A 21,045-nucleotide genomic window follows, 5' to 3' on the forward strand; every position below is an offset into this window, starting at 1 on the left:
TCATTACTTTTGAAAAAGCCTAGTCATTTCTGCTCTTTATGCTGAACTAAGCGGACATGCTCCTGGTAGTTTTATGTTTAACGGACAGATATGAGAGTGATATTGATTTTCTTATCCAACTCATGGCAAGATAGGGTGTTTCCTTACAAGACAATTGAAAAAAGAAACCAAAAATAGACTTTCTCCTGTGAAAGTGCAAAATAATATGCTAGTAGAGAAGTATTTTACATGTGAAGGATGCAGATAAACACAGTTACCCCATCCTTTTTGTCTCGCTCCAGGGCCCCATGGAGAAAATCTCTTGACACTTCTTCATTTTCATCCAACCACATAATGACGAATGGCTCAAACCAGCTGCACAACACAGAACGAAAAAAGGCAGCATGACCACAATGGCAGAGTAGTAAATGCAGAAGGAAACTGTGCTATTTATCAGGCCTAGTTATTTTTACTTTAATGCTTACGCTGGATAATCAGGTACATGCTTCTGGAAAGTGTTCAGATCCTTGCAGTACTCGTTATAGAGCCACTTCACCTTGAAGTGCAAGTTCATATAGTCTGCACTTTTACACAGGCGGTGCTTCTCATGCTCTGAAGATGAAAGACAAAGCATTAATGAGCAAAGACACACATCACAACTCTTTTTTTTTACATATAGTTTTAAGGATATTTTAGTTCAGTAGCAGCTTTGTCAAATTGAAAGCATCATTTCAGATTTGTTCATACCCTCCATGGCGTATTTCATGTCTTGTGCAAACATATTCCACATGACCTCTGCGCTGATCTTACCCACATTCAGTTCCTGGGGAAACCTATAAGAGGCAATGCTCAGGCTTAAATATAGCTCAATATGCAGCAATGGTACTTGAGTATTTAACAAGATAATCCAGGCTCATTTTATTTTGTTTTGTTTTTCCATCAATGTTTCCTCTGAATGTTTTTAGCTTATCCAGAACAAGCGTATTTGTGCATTCTTATTAACTGGGACACACATTTGGCTTCTAAATAAACTAAGGCAGTTAAACAGTCTAGACTAAAGGCCAAAGCCCTTCTAAACTGAACATGAAGTTTCCAATGCTGCCTCTGCATGATAGATTTAAGAAATTACAGACTCACTGATTAAGGCAAAGAGTGTAGGAGTTTTTGTCCTCCTCTATGATGGAGACGATAAGAGTAATGAGTTTGGACCAGAAGTCCAGGTTTTTGATGCTAGGACCCTGTTCATCTGGAGGGACTGCCTTGGACTAGAGACAGAAAGAGTTTACGGAGTCATTTTTGCTCATCTTATCAGCTGCATCCATCAAGTATTTCTTTTGTGTTTATGCATTAAATTCAGGAACACAGGAAAACACACACACACAGACTTACAGGGTCTGTCTGATATTCCCGGTTGTAGAGGTCGTGGCAGTTATTGAAAATGTACTCATAGGTGGAGTTGAGACAGGCTTTCACACAGTCCTTCACCACCTGGCTCGCCCTGGGGGGACTCTGCAGCTCCTGGACCTGAACACAAATGTGGACATAGTTAAACTGAGAGCACCTCAAAGTGTGTGTCATACACACAGTCTCAGGAGGGTGTTGCCACACTGAGGAATTGACCATAAACTCAGTTAGCTGCAGAATCTGCACTAACACCCTGACACACACACACACACACTCACACTCACACTCACACACACACACACACACACACACACACACACACACACACACACACACACACACACACACACACACACACACACACACACACACGTAATTGCTTCAGTTTGTATAGGATAATGTTAAGCTAATTCTCAATTTGTTCCTCAGGTTATGTTCCAGAAAGTGCTGAAAAGTTGTGTGGTTAGTTTTAGAGTTAAGTGCTGATGCGAAAAGAAAGAAAGGAAATGAAAAGAAAAAGATCTTTTAGTCATCCTTACCTTCATTCTGAAGAATGTTATGCTAGTCAAGAGATCAACAGTCGACTTAAGATCTTGTAGTCTTTCAGGACTGCTAGCAGGAAAGTTATTCTGAAATTACGTTCAGAAACATAGAGAAGAGATTAGAAATTGCACAAAAGTTTACTCTTTTTATAGGGATAAATAAATAGAAAATATACCTATACACACAAAAAGCACAAACTCATGTGGCAAGTATGACATGATTTATGAATACCAATCAAGAAATTATAGCAGTAAGTATAGATACAAAAATATTATTTAATTTGTTACGAGAGAGAGGAGAAGCCAGTACCCGGTACATAGACAGGTCGATCCTCAGAGAGTTGTGCAGCTGATCCAGCAGTTTGACAAACCTCTCCTTCTAAACAAGAACAGAAATAAACACAGAACAAACAGTTCAGAAACACAGCACTAACTACACAACCCTGAGGCTGGACCTGATGAGACTCAGCTGATTGGACGCTTTGAAGTAGGTAGGGCTACATTAAACTAACTTTCATCTACAACCCTCAAGGGAGCAACAGTCATGACATAATTATACAGCTACAATTTTTGTAATATAAGGCTTCTTACAGTACAATAATCAAACATAGAGGGGAAACACTCAGGGACTCACTCCAAAGTTTGATGCAGCAAATCTGTCAGAAGCTGAAACATTGTTGGAGGACTGGGTGGTGTGGGCGTAGTAAGCATTGATGTTGGCCAGCAGGGTGCTCATCACAGCTGGCACTCCCGGGCACATGTACTTGGATGAAAGGCAGGCAAAGTGTCTGTGGTTTGGAAAATGGAAAGACAAACATTTAGTACATTCACTTGCTCCTGATACTCCTGTATTGGTGAAAAAATAACTATATCTTGTCAAAAAGTGAAATTTATTTTGGTAACAAGTGAAATACAACCAATTATGGGATTTGATCTCCTTTAATTACTATAACTCTCTAGGTTTAACATGAAGTTTGGAGGAACTGACGTCATGGCCTGGTAGATGGATTCTACTCCGTATCGCATGGCAAATTCGTCCACTATCTCCTGAGCTGTCTCATCAAAATACACCTTCCAGGCATCGTCCCCTTTGGCATCAGGTATCTTTACTACGCCACCATTCTGCTCCTCAGTGGTGTACTGAAACAGATGCTAAACAAAGAGAAAGAACAATCTTTTGTGTCTCAAAAGTAGTAGTAGTAGTAGTAGTAGTAGCCAATGTTGGAAATTTGTTTGTACTAACAATAATCTTTGGCAGAAACAGCGAATTTACTGTGTGATTAATTGTGTCAACGTGACACCCTGAAATAAATTGACCGCAACTAATTAACTCAGAATAGTAAGCTACTCATTCATATTTAATGCCGTATTTCAAGTGCAAATAATAACAGTGACATTTGGGGAGAGTTCTAACAGATGTCCAGTCACACTCACCTCATGTAGACAGGTGTACTGGACATGATAAGGAGCCACTGTCTCTTCTCCTTTGATCTCCACACTTATATGCATCCGGATGGCCCCCGACACAGCAGACTTATCTGTTCTCTTATCTATCAGATGAAAGCAAGATATACATGCCTTATCAGTCAGCTGAAATCTCTTCAATCTACAACAGACAAGCACCACAACAATATGTTTCTTGTTCTGTTATCTCTGTGTGATTTGCTGCTTATCTCATCCATCTTTAAATCTGGTTGGTTTTTCTCTTATCTTGAAAACACTCACCCAGGTTGTACCAAACGTCCATCTCCCCGCTCAGAGTGCGGACTTCAATGATGGTTTGACCCAGGAAGTCATCGCTCTCACGTTTGAACCTCTGTTTCACGCGAGACTTGATGTCATCGTCCTCGTCCCAAACACGGACCTTGATGCGATCAGACGAGTTGTGACATTCGCTGGACAAGACGGCGACAGATAAAAAGATAGTGGAGTAATTGAGGGAAGATATGCTCATTTATAAGTACCACATGGTTCAGTGGTCAACAAACATAACAAATGAGGTGAATATACTGAATGAGGTCATTTATTCTAGTAACTTAAGATGACATAGCAGCATTTGAAACTGTGATGCACGAGTTCTGAACTGTACTCACAAATGAAAGTTTTCATCCCAGACAGGGTTGAGGTTGCCATAGATGGTCTTGGTTCTCTTCTTGGTCTTTCCAACTTGAACAGTTACATAGGGGTCACTGGAGCCTGTTTTATCTTTAGCCTGGAGACCCTGAGCACATACCACTGAGGAAGAGAGCAGAGACATGATACCTTTCATTCTTCAACTAAAGCATGTTTTTTAAATAATGAAATTAACTTATAATTATTTTTTTTATTAAAAAGAAACTATGGTAATAATCATAGACAAACACAGAGCATATATAAGTGCCTCAATAGGTGTTACAGTATGTGCATACAATATGTTCTTTATATCCTTAAATCCTTTTTAAGACAAAGGGAAACTCACCAGTGATGCTGATCTTTGCCGACCACTTAGAGGTCCCGTCAAGCACACTCTGCTTGATCTGTTTCATGTGTGTGGCATGTGTTGCTTTGTCGAGGCCAAACACTTCCTGTATCAGCTCAAAGATCTCTGGTTTGTTCCTCTCTCTGATCTTCATGCGGTCCTTCAGAACCATGATGATGTTCTGAGTTCGGTCCTCTGCCCCGTGCTTTGAGCTCTTCTCTGCAGCTCCTGATAAAACAGGAATGAAGAGAGGTTTCAGGAAGGAAGAGATAATGGTGTCAAATATTTTGAAGGAAATACAATCCAGTTTCTTTGGTGCCAGATTAAAATAGCATCGGCTCAGAAGTAAAAGTCTGAAGTTTCACATCTTACATGTCAAAGGCATTGATATTAAATGGAAACTGTATTCTCGTTACCAATGCCCCGTTTAAGATAAAGTAGATATTAAGACGGTAAAGGACCAACAGTTGTTTTGGCACCAAGATCTTACAAGACTGTTTGGAGACAGAAGAGCAATGAATTATGCATTGCATAGATTGACTTTAAAATCTGTACGAGAATTGGATAAGTCACCCCTTGTGGAGTTGAATTAGACAAAGCAGTATGGATGTAAAGGCTACAGGTAGACGATCGAGGAAAGAGCAGCAGGGGTATGACAGCACATTACTCAGGAGATAAATTGGAAAGGAAGAGGGAGGAAAATGTGAGAGTGGATAGAGGGCAAGAATAATGGGATGTCAATCGGGCAGAAGGATATGGAGGAGTGGTAAAATAACTATAGGTTTGTGTGGAGGGCTGGGGGTGTGTATACCCGAGTAAAAATAGGCACTTATAATTAAAAGTTTGCAAAAATGTTCACATCCTTACTTTGCAGACAGTCTGCATTGAGCAGGTCCTGGCATTTTTCGTGGCACTTCACCCCGCACTCAGAGCAGCGCATGCCTTGTCGGGCAATACCCCACAGCAGTCCCTCACATTCATAGCAGTAGGTGGGGGTGGTGGCCGTCCACACCTCAAAATTGTGTGGCGTAGTGGAGGAGATGGGGTAGATCAGAGCCTGCAGGGTCTTTTTATAGACGTGACTCTTCTGTAAGTGGCATATAGAATGTAAATGCAAATTTGACTCCGGTTTTGATTAGAAGCTGAACTGAAAACTGAGGAACTGAGGAACTGAGGAAACCCACCAGCTCTTCATTGCCGAGAGTGGTCGAAGCCATGGCTGATGTGATCCCAGCTTTACGAGAGTTCTGTACTAAGGACTGGGAACAGAGAGGGGTTTTTATGTTTGAATGTGAATGACATTGAGGAGTTCACATTTATTTTTGGTTTCTGAAGGGATAAAGAAGTACTCACCATCGCCTGATGAGGCCAGGCGGTGATGAATCAACAGGGAAAAGGAAGTAGAAAATTAATAAGTTTCAATGAGCTATACACGTTTTTATTGATCTGACAGGTATATCATAACCTGTAGAACAGAACCGTGTCATTATCATTACTTTATGTTAACACTTCACATATACAAGCAATTTATTTACCACCAAATCAACCATATGACCCATCTGCAGAACAGTCTGAAAGCAACACAAGTAGCTTCAGGTATATTCAAAGAACAGAAGAAGTGAAAGAGAAAGAAAAAACTAACGACAATCAATAAAGGACTTAAAAGAGATTGTGTCTGCAACAGAAACTACACCACAGCACCCCACAAGATTAGTGTACAATATATAGAGTGTGTGTGTGAGCGTTTCTTTGCTTCTCACCAGGTCTCTAACAAGTGGAATGGCTTTCCTCTTGCGAAGGTCAGGCATGCTGTCAATACTGTAGAGTGCACCTCCCATTCTGAATAAGAAAAGTCATACATTATACATTCATAAACACAACATGCTCATCAGTATTTACAGGTCGGTCAAAAAATCATCCAAATTTACTTTGATAAAAGCCAATTTGGTAACTGTGATTTATTTTATCACTGCTATTTCTTTCAAGGGCTTCTCGAGGACTTCACTGCAGAGTCTAATCTCACAGGCTCAAATAATGGGAATGACACACAACACGCCTGGGTGCAATTGCTGGGTTACTATTTGGCTAACTTCACACTTATTCAGTATGCAGCCTCAATTCCACTTAGAGGTCTGCCTCATCTACAAATGACCTGCCAGCTAAGTCAGGGCAGCCCACCACTGTTCAATACTCGCTGGCCAAATGCCATAAACTGAACGAGCCTGTGGACCACAATAAAACAGAAAAGAGGATTCCCAGACTAAAGGGCATTTTCAAGCAGCGATGGCAAGTGTCCATGATAAGGAACATTTTCAGTGACTCTTATTTGTGAATATACTGAATGAACTTTACTTATATATGTGACAGTACGTGATATTGTGTTTTTTTTGTACGAGAAAGCAAATCTCTTGAGGAACTGACACTCACCCCCCTTTACCAAACCACAGCGAGCTGGAGGTCTCTGCTCGAGCCTGGGGAGAAAAAAAAGGAAAGTCATAAAAAAAAACAAGTAATCAAAGGTTTGTGCCTTTTCTAGCCTTCGTATTATATATTGTATAAAGTTGTCTATAAAGTACTTTATCAGCATTTTCCCACTAAACATCCCAAACCATTTATGATATTGCTTTACTCAATTTGTACGAGTGGGAAAAAAAACTGATGACATTTGCAAACATGTATGATCCTTAGTTTGATTTTAAGGTAAAATGAAAGATGTTTTTCAGGAAATGTTATCTATATGTATCACATCAGAAAATACTTAAACTGGTTATGTAGCTATACAAAATGCAGTTTATTGAAAAATGAGAACCAGTGTGGCTCATGATGAGACTGTAGCACAGCAGAAAATGCCTATGGTTGTGAAGATGAATAAGCCGAATGAAGGTGCCTGTTTATACACAGTGTGGAGTTCAACGAGACATGTGTTACACACACCCAGTGAGGTTGTACCTACCTGTCAGCATGCTCCAATGATGGCCGAGCAAAGTACATGTGAGTGTCGCTATGGCAATGACATGAAACTGAAAAAGAAAACGTGGGTCGGCACAAACAAACAAACAAACAATAAAAGACAAACAAAGGGAAGCCAAGTGCACAAAAACGCAACTCAACACACACCGACATAAACAGCAAAGCAAGTGATTAATTGTCTGCACAACTGAATTCAAACGAAATGAACAGCAACATAATAAAATATGCAAGTGATAACTGACCAAGCAAAACTCAATGTGTACGTTTTACAATTTTTTTCAAGAAGTGGTGTGGTGCTGCACCCAAACTAAAATAAAAAGGATGCTGTATATGTAGTGCTTTTATTTTACAAAAACTTAAAAGGCATCAATTATAGAATATAAAACACATTCAGTCTGCTTTCTGATGTCTAAGAAGAAACACTATCAAAGTGGAACTCAAGAGCTTAGCATATGCACTCTGCCTTTGCAAATAAATAATGCACTACACATACATATTTCAAAAACTTGGTCGACAGTTTTAGAGTTTCTTGAACTCAGGTATATCTTTTAGATTGCAGAGTGGAACTGAGGGGGCTACAGCTCTGGGACTAGACTTGAATGTTGTGGGGGACTAAACTGAAACTTGGAGTGAGTGTGGGGTTCAGACCAGAGTTTGGACTGTGTGTAAAGTGACTTACCTCTCGAACCTGCTCTAAGACCTTGTTATAGATCCGTAGCCAGTTCTCTTTGGCTCTGACTGCTGGATCAACTGGCTCTTTGGGCTCCTGTATGACTGGAGGACTAAAATGAAAAATATACTTTTTAATTTTAGGAAAAAATATAATTTACAAGGATTGGTGGTGAATATATTGTTTATTTCCAGTCTAATATTGTTGTTGATTTGGATTCCCTTGTTATACCTCTCAGGCGGCATCTCTTTTTCCTCTACTGGTGTTTGTTGTTTGGCCTCATCATAATGCTCCTCCTCCTCCTCCATGGGGAGCTTCTCCTCTGGCTGGGCAGGAGGAATTCTGGCCTCCTTCTCCAACATCATTTCTTCTTCTAGCCACCGTTCTTCCTCCAGTTGCAGAGCCTGGTCCTCAGATTTAGGGGCAGTTGACTGTGTGGTAGAACCATTGGGTTGGCATTGGGGCTGCGCAGAGGATGGGGCCTGTTGGGAGGAAGGAACTGTGGCAGTGGAGGGGGGCTGGGAGGCTGAGTTAGACATGGTGGCAGGGTGAGTCAGAGGGACAGAGCTTGCTGCAGTAGACTGGTGTTGCTGAGATATGGCTGAGGCTGGAGGGTGAGACTGTGCAGACTGGGCAGATGGAACTGAAGAGAGAAAAGTAGAGGCCAAGCCTGTGACTGCAGCTGTTAGAGGTTTTGCCATTGAAAAAAAGGAAGTGGCAGATGGAGCTGGCTGAGGCTGTGTTTGGAGCTGGGGCTGAGGCTGTTTAGGTGGATGCCCAGAGGGGGGTTGTGCTGTGGTGGCCATGCCAGGAGGATGAGCCTGGTTGGATGTTTGGTTAGTGGGTTGAGTAGGGGGTTGCTGTTGGTGTAAGGAGGACTGTTTTTCTAGAGGAGGGCTAGAGCTAGGTGCATCAAGAGCTGGGGGAGCAGTTAACGTTGGGGTGGGGGTATATGGAGGTTCCATGTCTTCACTCAGGGTCCCATCCACATTGTATAAATCTTCATCATCATACATCATCTCCTCATCCTCATAGAGGCCCTCCTCTTCTCCCTCATACAATCCTCCATCATCCTCCTCATACAGGGCTCTCTCCTCTCCTCCATCTTTGCTGTATCCACCCTCATCGCTGTAAGCCCCCTGGGTCTCATCTGGGTCCCAGTCTGGAGAGCCCTTACTGTAGCTAACTGAGGAGTGGCAAGAGTGGTAGGAGTCGTTTTCGTCATAGGGGTCCCTCTCTCCATACTCACCGCCATAGTCCTCCTCGCTCAGCTGACTGCTGCACCGACTTAGTTCTGCAGACGATGCGAAACTTCCTGTGGGACTGGAGGGAGACGAAACAAGAACACAATATATCCCAGAGAGAAACATTATTAAAGTACTAAAGATGAATACAGTTTAATATTAGACACTTTCATCTGGGTTATTACTGCATGTATACAAATGAACATGCACACATGTGTAATATAAAAAGGTTTAACCTTTACTTTTCTTTATGAACTATAATCTCAAAAATGCTTACAGAGCACTTTGCTAGAGCACTTTATGGCTGTTACTTTATCAGATAGCCCTACTAAAACCCTTTTCTACAAGTCTCAGGGTGGCCAGGAATAATGCTGATGGCTAATCAATGAAAAGCACTGGAGATACAAGAGTAGCAGACAAGCAGTGAGAAAATAGAGCAGAACAGACCTTCAGAAAGCTGACAAAAGAAAAAGAACAAGCATCCAGAAATGCAAACAAACAGGGAAAAGTATAAAATGCCTTGATGAGTGGGTGTTTTAAAATACAGAATGGATTCACAGAGAGCAAGGAGGATAGATGAGGGGAGAGGGACACGGTGAAGACCAGAAGGGGGTGTTGAGTCAAAATACAAGGCCAGTGGGCACAGAGGAAGGAAATATAGAACAAAAATGGGTGGAGGTGGGAGCAAGTTACTCTGTCTAATACACCCACAAGCAACTAATCCTATGCGCAGTATTGACCATTAGATTTCCAACTGAATAATTCATAGAGGGATGCATGGTTACATTCCCAGTCTGTGAGAAATATGTCAATAAATGCTGAGAACTATAACAATATTGTAAACAACTTGATGAAAAATAGCATTTGTTCTATACAACCCACTGAGGGATTCACATTTGTGGACATTACATAGGAGGTGTTTGTTACCAAAGGTGTTTTGATATAATAGGAAAAACTCAAGTGTAAATATTAAAATGAAAAATGCCTGAAATACATTTTGCTGTTCCTATACTGTACATACCGATTCACTGTCACCTTGTGATGGCTTTGCTTGAAAAGGAAGCTGACATTGTTTGGCCTCTTTAACCTTTAACCTACCAATTTCACACTGTTCCAAATGTCTTTAAAGTTTTAAATTCGTTATCTATTATGTTTATGACAATTTAACTACAATATGAAGCTAAACTATGACAAATGGCCACAGAAACATTACAAATTTTGAAACATAGTGTAACAGTAGCACAAAAAACAATGAGTCATAAAGTCAAGAAATAAAGCTTGCTTGTTATCAATCTAAAGTTAAAGGTAACATTAGCTAATATCGTGAACCTCAAACTGCTGCTGATGTATTGAAATCACTTGCAATTGAATTGTGTGCATTTACTTGCTAATGAATTGAAGTTCAGTGTTCACTGGTTTCAGCTCAAATGTCAGAATTTGTTGTTTTTCTATTTTAAGTCATTGTGAACTGGGAGATACTTTAACAAAACAGGCAGCTGAAGTCATCACCAGCTCTGGGTAATTGTTTATTTTTTATTTTCTGACTTTTCTTTGCCCAAATGATTTATGCATTAATAAAAAGGGAGTTTAATAGCTGCTAATGGACATAATCTTTACTTTGAACTCGAATGACTTTAAAGCAGTCGCACACCTGACAGGCCTCTGATGGTGATAGTCAAGGTCATGGCTATTGCCCGATCGTGGGTATGAGAAGCTTCTGGAACTACGGTGCTGGTGGCTGATGGGATACTGGTGGACAGAAGCGTTGGGCTGGGACGTGCTGTAGTAGGGAGGGGGGATGCTGTTACTAGTTTCACTGCGATAATCGCTGTCCCTGTCATCCACAGCACTGTCTGGATCCTCATCTACAGGGAGAGAAAAATATTATTTTTTACTGCAGAAAAAGGTTGAGATATTTAGAAAAAGACCAACAGGCTTCATGATAGAGATAATCTCAGTTAAGGATTTTGTCATGTGGCACAGAAAAAAGAGGATGTAATGAGCATGAAACCAGTCATCAAGTTGGTCATTCTATCTATGCATGAACACATGATGACATGATTACCAGTGGCTTCCTACTCATCATCCTCATAACTAAACATAAATCCATTCTGCTAATTGAGGAGATGTTTATTTTTCAGTAGTGTTGATGAATCAGAGATTAAAATCCCAGAGGAAAATTATGACAGTGCTGAATCAGTCAAAAGTGAAACCGCTTTCAATAATCATTCATCATTATCTGTCACTTTCTTGTAGTCTGATAAATGCAGCACTCCTTACCCTTTTATCCTCATCTGCCAGTGCTTGTAAACTCTAATTAAAAGCATTTAACTTTGTTTCTCCCATCATATGTGGCCCTGCAGGTCTCTCTCACTTTCTGTCTGCCCCCCCCTCTACCAGCACACCGTCTGTTATTACCCCCATTGCTCTTTCCTGCTCCGTCTGAGCAAACAAAAATGCGATGAATCACTGCAGTTGTGTGGGTGAGTCTTATATACTTATACTTATATAAAACTCTGCTAATCCCAGCAAGAACCAAAAAGACAATCAGGTAGGAAAACACGAGGCGCTTTTGTATGTAAACATATATCTAATGTGTATGCATTAAATTCATATTTCCAGAATGCACGGTGAAGTCCTTGAAAACCATACAACCTTTCATTTCAGATGCCTTTTACCAACAAAACACTCTCTAAGAAAGCTGTCGTTTGTGAGGCCTGTTTACTGTGTAAAGCAACACTATTTCTGAAAAAATATGTTCCTGTTTAGATTTCGTGTTTTTGTGTTGTACATAATTTGAAGTTGAATTTGCCTTCATTGTTATTGAGAGAGGGACCAACCTTGGCAAATAAAATCAATCTACATTACTATATGCCACAAGGAGGAAGTGGAAGTAACATTTTTTGTCTGTAGTTTGGGTGAACTGGCCAGTGTTAGGAGATGAACAGTGTATTTTTATGACCATTGCAGCAGGACTATAAACGCAATATATATCTTAGCATTCAAACTCATAGTTTCATTTGAAATTTAATGTGATGTTCTGCAGGGCCAAAACAATAAAAATGTGTGTACCTTTCCAAAAACTTTTGAATTACACTGTATGTACACTTACTTTGTTGGTCTCCCCATAGACTCCAGTTACCTGCAATGAAACAAGAGGATGTCAGTATCGATTTTGAATTGCACTGGTATCCATTGATAAACATACTTTCATGCTATTAGCACAATGGAGAGAGCACAGAGGGAGTGTTGAGCCTCCAAGTCTCTCCACCTGCCTCAGACAGCTGGTTCAGCAGGCTTGGTCTGGAGGAGCTCGCCTTCAGATATCTGATACCATTATTGATCCCTCACAAGCTGCGATTCAGGCCCTGTTCCCATCTAATGCATAACAACTCATGTGCGGTTACACACTTAATGCACATGCTGAGCTAAGGCCGTTTATTAACGTCTTAGCAGCTTAACACATAACTATCTGTTAAACACAAACAAATGACTGATTTGTACCAACAGAGTCAATCACTTACAGCACTGGGTTCCAGGTACACGCAGAGGGCGTTCCTGTTCCTCCTCGTACGAGTACTGGGGAAAAACAAATTAAAAATACACAATAATGAAAGAAGTTAGCGGGAAATTAACAAGAAAGATTTGAAAAGTTATGCTTTTTATTCAAGAAGTGGAGAAAGATCACAGTTGGATTTTATCTTTAAATATGTGACATAGTTATTCCTCACATTAATCATTTTTGCTATGCTCCAAAAATGTGAGAAAATGTTGGGATACTATATCAAACAAAGTGACGGCTCACATCTTGGTCCCTCATAGCATTAAGCTGCTCCAGTTTTTTGGCCCAGTACCGTGCTTCATCCTCTGGGATATCTGCAAACAACAAGCCAGACGAACCCAGTTGACAAAAACAGCCATGATGAATTAAAATTGTTTTTCATGAATAATCCTGTCTAAACAGTCTTGTTCTTTTATAAGCATCACCCAAATGATGACAAAGTAAGATAAAACAATGGATTTATAAATACTATTTGAGCTAAATCTGTCTATTTTCTCTATTTTTAACAACACGATGCTACACAGTGACACCTCAACTTACTCACAGGCCTAAAGTGAAACCCTACTTTAAGATCCACAAACTGAGGACTCAGGTGTATAATATTGACTAGAGGAAGAGGAAACAGTATGAAAATGACACTTAATCAATGCTAAGAGAGACACAGCTTACAGCTTGATCACTCAGAAGGTAGGGACACAAACACCTGCTGACGCACAGACAGACAAATCCTTAACAATAAAAAAATAGGTCGAGTAAAATATTAGTCAGACATTATTGGTGTTCATATATTACTGTTTGCTGTGAAACTTTTAAATGTATCGATGTTGTTTTCCTCTTCCTTCAAGTGATAATGATTTCCTGCAGTTTCGAATTTTCAGTTTTGAAGTGTGTATTAATTTCTCACCGTGAGGCAGTTCAAAGTGTGTATCAAGAAGCACCAGGTGGAGAGTGGGATCTTTGGTGCCACAGATCTCATTATCAGTCATGATGACCTGAGAATCCAGTGTGAGCCACTCCCCTGGCCCTTCCTGCATGAAAACAGCAAGACATTTTGCAGCTGACACACTGTATAAATAGATGAATGTGATGAAAAGACTTCTGCCAGTAGTTTAAGTACAACTGAGCGGTGAGTTGCAAACCTCATTTGACTGTCGGATGCTACTGAGAGGAATCCACACAGTGCCGACCATCGTGTCCCAGATTAACCCTTTGTTCCACATTTCCACTGTCAGACCCAGGTCCAGGCGGTTTATTTCACTACAAAGACAAATATTGTTGAAATGGTTCTTTATTTTCCTAATTTCCTATGCCATAATCAACTTGCATGATTGGAAACCACTGCCTGACTGTATATTATACATGGATGGACTATGACTCAACAGACCAAACTTTATACAAGAAAAAGATTCCCTGGGGTGCCCTGCTAGCCCAGTGATTATGGTTTATACCTCCTAGCAGCATCTTGGCTGTGAGTCTGGCTGGGGACCTTTGCTACGTGTAATCCTTCATTTTTTCTCCTGACAAAAGCTCTTTATATAGATGTATGTGTTTCTTTGTAGTTATTTTGTTTCTTTTTGTGGTTGTTTAGTGTCCCGTTTTAACATGTTTTTTAGCATTATGGTTTTAGAATATTTTGAAAGCTAGAGGTCCAGTAAACCCTCTGCCTGGCAGACACATGGTTCAGAAAAAGAAGACACAGCAGTCAAATCATATTTAGATATTGTTGTGACAGTCTCCAAAATCTAATAATATATAGTTATTCACATGGGCTACTAATCATTATTTATATGAAAAGTACTATTGACACTTAAGTAGGTATTAAATGTGTAATGTAGTATAAACACATTAATGCAATTATACTTTTAAGTAAATAATATTCTACCACTACAGCTTAGAGATAAATGCTAACACACACTGGCTTATAAAGTCACAAGATGCTCAGTAACCATTTGTAGGCTAAACTGTGACAAATGGAAGACATGTCTCTGTGTGAGGAAGCCTGAGAGTATTTAACATACAGCATTACAAGACAGAGAGAGGGATGAAAAAAGGAAGGGAAGAGAGGGGTGTGAGGAAGGCAGCCGAGGAGGTGATTGTATCGCATGCCTGGAGGGAGAAAGTGGGAACTTTAATTAAGAAATAGGGGGACTGCATTTCACATCTCAGTAGTGACTCCTTTTAAGAAAAGTGCCAGTTTGATTCATGGCAGTGACTGAGGAAGCACAGTCATTTCTATGCAGCTTGAAGGAGGGGATGAGGCTGTCTTTGCAGCCCAAACATTACATAACACAGCTTCACTGATGCAAGCCCAGCACAATGCTTAACGCCTCCAAGCATCATACAAATGTTCAGGACTCTGCAGTCTGCCTTCCTGCTTCATCCCACATACTGAACGATCCTCAACATCTATCTCCCATATGGTGCTGCACTGTCAAATACCACAGTGGATCACTCTGCATGCTAAATACCCCATGTTGTATAATGTTTTAATGATAACAATTAGCTATCATTCCAACATCCACCAAAACACGAGCTCAAACAAACTAATTATAAACGCAATAAAGGAGAGCAGAAATAGTATAACAGGGAAGAGGGAGTAAGGGGGAGAGGAGAGAAACAGGAGGGGCTGAGCAGATAAAGATCAAGGAGCAGAGTTTAGAGGAAATGACAGGGGAAAGGAGTAGGGGCTGGGACAGAGCCAAGGTTGAGAATAAAGATGAGAGGTGAAGAAGTACTGAAGGAAAACAGATGAAAAAGTAGATGAGGCAGTTTTTTGAGGCAGAGATGTGGATGAATAGTAGGGGAGCTACTGTATGTGAAATAACACAGGAATAGAGGGCACTTGGGATGGAAGAGTGAAGGGTATGGGGGTACACTCAAGCAAGAGCTCTTAAGCAGCTGAAGTTGACAGGAAGATGAGAGGATGAAAGGTGAGAGCAGAGTGAAGGAGAGGGAGGTACTTTGTCCGGACATGATAAAGGACTCACAACATGAAGTCTTGCTCCCAGCTGGGCAAGTTGCCCCTGACAGCGATGGTTGTGCTCTTCACATTTTGTACCTTCAGAGTCACATAAGTGTTGAACTTCTCTGTTGGTGAGAGAGGAAAATAAAAATGAATGAGTTTAGACAAAACACATCTGCATTAGAAAACATTAATGTCATCTTAGTCAGCACTGCAGCTATAGACATAGCATTGTACTCCACGTCATCTGACTTCCCGTCCATTCATTTCCATTTATTGCTGCAGCATGTAACGTGTCCTCAATTTGCTGGATATTTATGTGACGTAACAGAAAGTCTTTCCCTCTGTGTGATCTACCACTTTCTATTTTCAGGATCCCAGGTCTTACCTTGGCTTCCATCCAACTTGGCTTTCTTCACTGTGGAGACACAGAGGGGACAAAGTCACACACAGGAACACCATCTGTTTTCACTTCTGAACATTCCTGCATCCTCTCTTCTGGATTTTTCACTCAAAACAGGTAACAAGCGGACGGTCAGGATAACAAGTGTGTGAATTTTATGAAAATCATATACTGCATAAAGTTGTGGAAAATAGCCAATTTAAACATTTTCCATAATTATATTCTAACATTTGCAGACAGCATGCATACTGCTCAAATACTTTACAACATGAGTTTTGACTCATGAAAACTGAAATCGTAGCTATGTTTGCAGATTTGCACTCAGGGCTCTGTCTTATTTGCCATAAGGTACAGACATGTTGGCACTGAGGACATGGCTGCAAAAACATGACCAGCTGTCCCACTGTGCCTCATCAGTGCGGGACACAGAAACAAGAATAGTCGGCACAGCATAGCTACATGCAAACATAGCAGTACAGAAGAGCATGGATTTAGCAGATAACCACTGCATCGTATTGTAAAGAGCATATATTTATAAGCAGGAGTTCTAATTGAAGGGATGGCAAAAACAAGTATTAAATTATTTATCATTCCAGATTTTTTATCGAAACGCATCCACACATAAAGCTCTAACTATGATTCCAGCTTTATCAAAGTTACAGATTAGTTTCAGTGCCCAGGCTGTGTCTCTGCAGCAATTTTTACCTGCTCTGACTTAATTCACACATCCATTTTTAACACGTTGCACACGCGTTTGTATTCATATATATTGCAGGTTCAAGAAGACTATGTTATGTAACCAAACCTGTAACCCTGTCTCACTCTTTCTGAAACAGGACAGTGGAGCCTATTTCTTGCTAGCATCAACATTAAAAGAGCCCTGGAAATATTTCAGTACATGATGAGGATCAATAACATAAATGATTTTCAATAGAGGAATGCTGAAGCTTGATAACAGCACACAAACATAGATCTCTCTGACAGGGTGAGTTACAAACACATCTCTACAGGCCCTTAAAAACAAAACTGCATGTATGTAAGTAGACAAGAAGACTTCCAAAACATGTACACGTACAGCACATTGTCATACTTAAAATACTGAGACCATGAAGATGAGTAGCCCAGATTTAGAACTCAGGTTCGAAGCAGTAACTATCTATCACGATCTGATTAAATGACCTAAAGGACATGACAAATCAAAGTGTGTTCAGCGTTTTACTCTTTAATCAGAGCCAACCAGTCCAACAGTAAATTCAGTGCAGCCCCATTTTGTTTAGCAGAGACTTCATTCAGGATGCACCCCTGCTCACTCTGACTTATGGGAACGAAACTGATTGCCAAGAAAACGGGGAAACTAGCAAACCCCTCAACTTGAACTGTCAGGAAATGTAAAGTACGGAGTGGAGCTGAGTTCCGTCACCCAATGACAAAATGAGGCCGAGGAGATTTAGGGGAACGGTGGCCTATTCTGAAGCACAACATATACACACTCATCTGCAGTATTTCTTGCAATTATTGACATTACACTTCCTGATTTTGAGTCCAAATGAAGACAGGGAGTAAAACTGGACTTGAACGTTTGTGGGCTACATCTGCAGGAAAAGAAGCCAAGTTCTTCAGACTCAATCTGTGTCTGAATTCTGCTTAGTCTGCATTTACTCCAAAGAAATGCTACAAAGGCACAAAGTTCTGTGGAGGCCAGAAATAGCCCCAGTCAGGTAAGCATGAATGATGTAACAGGAACAGAGAGAAGGCCCTCTGCCAAGTCTCGTAGTCTAACGACACTGACAGCCGCAGCCAGCATTTATGAATGAGTAATGCTCTCTTGTCTTAAAGACACTTGGGACTGACTCAGAGCAGGGATAGTCAGTGGGTGGACTGATGGGACAGGATGAGGTGTGGTAGCATCCATAATAGGCCTGACATATAAAAGGTGACTTTGAAACCCTCTCACCTTTGTCTTTGCTGCTCATATTTCCCCTATTCCATCAACAATGTCTACAGCTCAAAAACACCTCCACACACTCATTATTCACCAGCGATTGATCCAATCCGCTCAGAGCTGAAATGATAAAGTGAGTGACGAACTCTTAGTTTTTCTGTGTGATTAGTAATTTAACATTTTTTTTTTTTACATTTTGGTTGCTGCTTGGTCTGAACAAAACATTTTAACGCATTACAGCATGTTTTAGTTAACTGTGATTTGAATTCAGGCTGCACCTAACAATTATATTCATTAGTCAATAATCATCAATTTATTTTGCAATTAATTAGTTCTAACACTCAAAGCAAAATGTCCAGAACAACAACAACCAAAAGTTGGTAGCACTATTAAGGGAAGCCCCATTTAAAAGCTGGAACCAGACTTTTGGCTTTTGTGCAGGACATTTTTATATAATTTAGTGCTTATGCAAACAGTTGGATTCAGTTTCTTCATTCAGCTCTAATTTACATTACTCTTACAATTTGGGTGAGCTGTTAATTAGGACAATAAACAGTTTTGAAATCATGAACATTAACTCACTGTAAAACAAAAAGTTGCTGAATCAGCTTCCCTTTTACATCTAGTTTGAGTGAAGGCAACAAAACAAAGAATGTAATGAATTTAGCTGATTTAACATCTATCTGTCCCTCTAACGGCTCAAACATTTACTCAAAGACAACTTCATTTTAGAGTGCTCCTCCCTCTATTCCTCTGATCTCTAGTCCCTTGATCTGATCCTGGAAGTGATGCTGCTTCATGAGCAGGAGCAGGTGCTTATTCACCGCACCGAGAAGCAACAGTGTCAGCATCAGGTGCTTTTGGGGAGTCTGGGTGGAGGAGGTGACGCATCGCTTCAGGGAAAACGTTGTTGAGAAATGACGCGCACCTCCACCCGGCTGCGAGTATTCCCTCACGACTACAGCAGCGCGGCAGAGCGGAGGCGGCGAGCGGTGCGGCAGCGGCAGGGGCTTTTCCTCGTCTGCCTCCTCCTCTGACTACCCACGCATGAATGAACAGAGTGAATGACACAGACACACACAGAGAAACTGCAACAGCACTCAGACTTGGAGGATGCAGCGGTTCCCCTCCTCCATTTAGACACATCCTGTAGAAGATGTGAATGGGTTCGACTGAATGAGTCACGACTGAGCTAGTGTGTAACAAATGTTGTCTTTCTCCTGTCACATTAATCATTCATACAGGGCATCTTTACTGGATTCAAACAGGCATGTGATTCAGCAACAGCACCGTGAAAACAGCGGCATCCCCCGCTAATAATTACAGGTGTGTGATTTAATGACTATTCAGCAGAAAGCGTCCGCTGCTCGAGGCTACACACACTTTTCTAAGGAGCTGATGGCTCACAGGCTCAGCCTCAACCTGACAGCTGGTGCAGCCAGACCGCGAGCAGGTGATACTTCAGTAACATCAAACATAAAAGCTTTCATTTCCTCTCTTACCTCCCACACACAACAGGGACATCTCTGATAGCGGCGCGAGCGTCCCCGGCTGTCCTCTGCTGACTGCTCCGTGATTTGTTTGGTTAGTCCGTTTGTCTCCTGGTTACGGACCGTCACTGGAAATGGAAACGGAAACAAACGCGCATCGTTTCAGGAGCGCTCGTCTGTTTCTCTGCGGAGCTGTTGCTCTTTTGGCAGGACAAGACACGCAGGAGTGAATTCCTCGTCCCCCTCTTCTTCCTCCTCTGCATTGCCTCAGCTCACCTCCGCCGCTCCTCCTGCGCGCACAGCCATCTTGTTTCAGCAGCAGCAGCAGCAGCACCCTCCGCGGAGGACAGCTCCCCCGTGCCGCGCCGACCTGACGTCACGGTTGAAGAGTAGCAGGCGGAGAAAGGGGAGGGGTGGGGATTGGGGGGGGGGGGGGGGGGGGGGGGGGCTAAAGAGGGCGGGATGGGTCCGGATTAGTGTGTAGTGCACTCAATGAACAATGTGAAGACGAGGAATTTCATTCACTGCCTCCAACGCTGCCAGGCATTCGATGAAAGTCATCAGTATTTTCATTAGTGAAGGCAGGCTGGATTCCCATCGAGACAGAGTGGCCCCAAGACCCCCAGATCCTTCTAGGCTGTAAGCCTATTTGTTTTTTCCAGGGTTGGACATTAACTACAGTTCGAACAAATCATTTCCATCATTTTGGCTCTGAACATCAGATGTGACTTAATACAGTCAAGATAAAGTGCAGATTTTCATAAATTTATCAATAACGATAAAGAAATTACATTTAAAAAAATCTAAATTAAATAGTCTGTTTACATATGTGGTTGCATTATGATTTATTTATTTATTTATTTTTTTGTCCTTTCGGCTTATCCCGTGAGTTCAGGGTCGCCCTTCCTGACGCAACCAAACGCCTACAATTCAGGGACATCACCAGATGCTGGGTTTCTGCTCTGACAGATAATCACTGAACAGTTCCTGCTTGCTCTGTGTGTTCTGCCTTCAACAAAAAATCATTTGGATTCATGTCAGGTTAATGGCTCGGCCATTTGATGTTCTAGAACAAACCCTCAAAGGGCATAAGAAATTTTTTATTTCAAGAGGTGGAAAGTATCAAAGTACATTTACTCAAGCATTGTACTTAAGAACAAGTTTGCAGTAATAATACTAAAGTACTAAAGTAATTCGATTTTAGAATATATTTACTCTATTTTACAACTTCAGTCACTGGTTACTTTTTGCACATGACGATTCTCAATAAAAAAATCTTGAAATCATCATCAAGAAATCATGATGGATTTTTATGGATTAACCACCTCTCAGAACATAAACTATTAAAATCTGCTCGTACTCAAAGCTGTTTTTGTAACACAGTAAGTTGGATGACTGGACTTGTTATCCTGTTATCAA

The 21,045-nt window shown here is 41.1% G+C and overlaps 1 protein-coding gene across 1 annotated transcript in view; it reads right to left on the reverse strand.

Annotated features, from left to right (window-relative positions):
• The window catches only part of LOC137098883 (protein unc-13 homolog A-like), a 30,531-nt gene extending 10,520 nt beyond the window's left edge, over positions 1-20,011 (reverse strand). Inside the window, exons 1-29 of the mRNA XM_067475573.1 lie at positions 19,639-20,011; positions 16,180-16,209; positions 15,817-15,916; positions 13,969-14,086; positions 13,734-13,857; positions 13,073-13,143; positions 12,792-12,846; positions 12,380-12,409; positions 10,919-11,132; positions 8,255-9,346; positions 8,033-8,135; positions 6,811-6,854; positions 6,144-6,222; positions 5,737-5,742; positions 5,568-5,642; positions 5,251-5,470; positions 4,384-4,611; positions 4,019-4,160; positions 3,651-3,820; positions 3,360-3,475; positions 2,914-3,077; positions 2,560-2,713; positions 2,236-2,304; positions 1,923-2,012; positions 1,369-1,503; positions 1,117-1,244; positions 727-812; positions 465-591; positions 258-354 (exon numbers count right to left, since the gene is read on the reverse strand). Of these exons, the coding sequence (XP_067331674.1) occupies positions 258-354; positions 465-591; positions 727-812; positions 1,117-1,244; positions 1,369-1,503; positions 1,923-2,012; positions 2,236-2,304; positions 2,560-2,713; positions 2,914-3,077; positions 3,360-3,475; positions 3,651-3,820; positions 4,019-4,160; positions 4,384-4,611; positions 5,251-5,470; positions 5,568-5,642; positions 5,737-5,742; positions 6,144-6,222; positions 6,811-6,854; positions 8,033-8,135; positions 8,255-9,346; positions 10,919-11,132; positions 12,380-12,409; positions 12,792-12,846; positions 13,073-13,143; positions 13,734-13,857; positions 13,969-14,086; positions 15,817-15,916; positions 16,180-16,209; positions 19,639-19,660 (4,089 nt within the window). The 5' untranslated portion in view covers positions 19,661-20,011. The remainder of the gene's footprint in view (positions 1-257; positions 355-464; positions 592-726; positions 813-1,116; positions 1,245-1,368; positions 1,504-1,922; positions 2,013-2,235; positions 2,305-2,559; positions 2,714-2,913; positions 3,078-3,359; positions 3,476-3,650; positions 3,821-4,018; positions 4,161-4,383; positions 4,612-5,250; positions 5,471-5,567; positions 5,643-5,736; positions 5,743-6,143; positions 6,223-6,810; positions 6,855-8,032; positions 8,136-8,254; positions 9,347-10,918; positions 11,133-12,379; positions 12,410-12,791; positions 12,847-13,072; positions 13,144-13,733; positions 13,858-13,968; positions 14,087-15,816; positions 15,917-16,179; positions 16,210-19,638) is intronic.
• Positions 20,012-21,045: the final 1,034 nt, after the last annotated feature.

Source organism: Channa argus, chromosome 14, assembly GCF_033026475.1.
Source record: "Channa argus isolate prfri chromosome 14, Channa argus male v1.0, whole genome shotgun sequence".
NCBI lineage: Eukaryota > Metazoa > Chordata > Actinopteri > Anabantiformes > Channidae > Channa > Channa argus.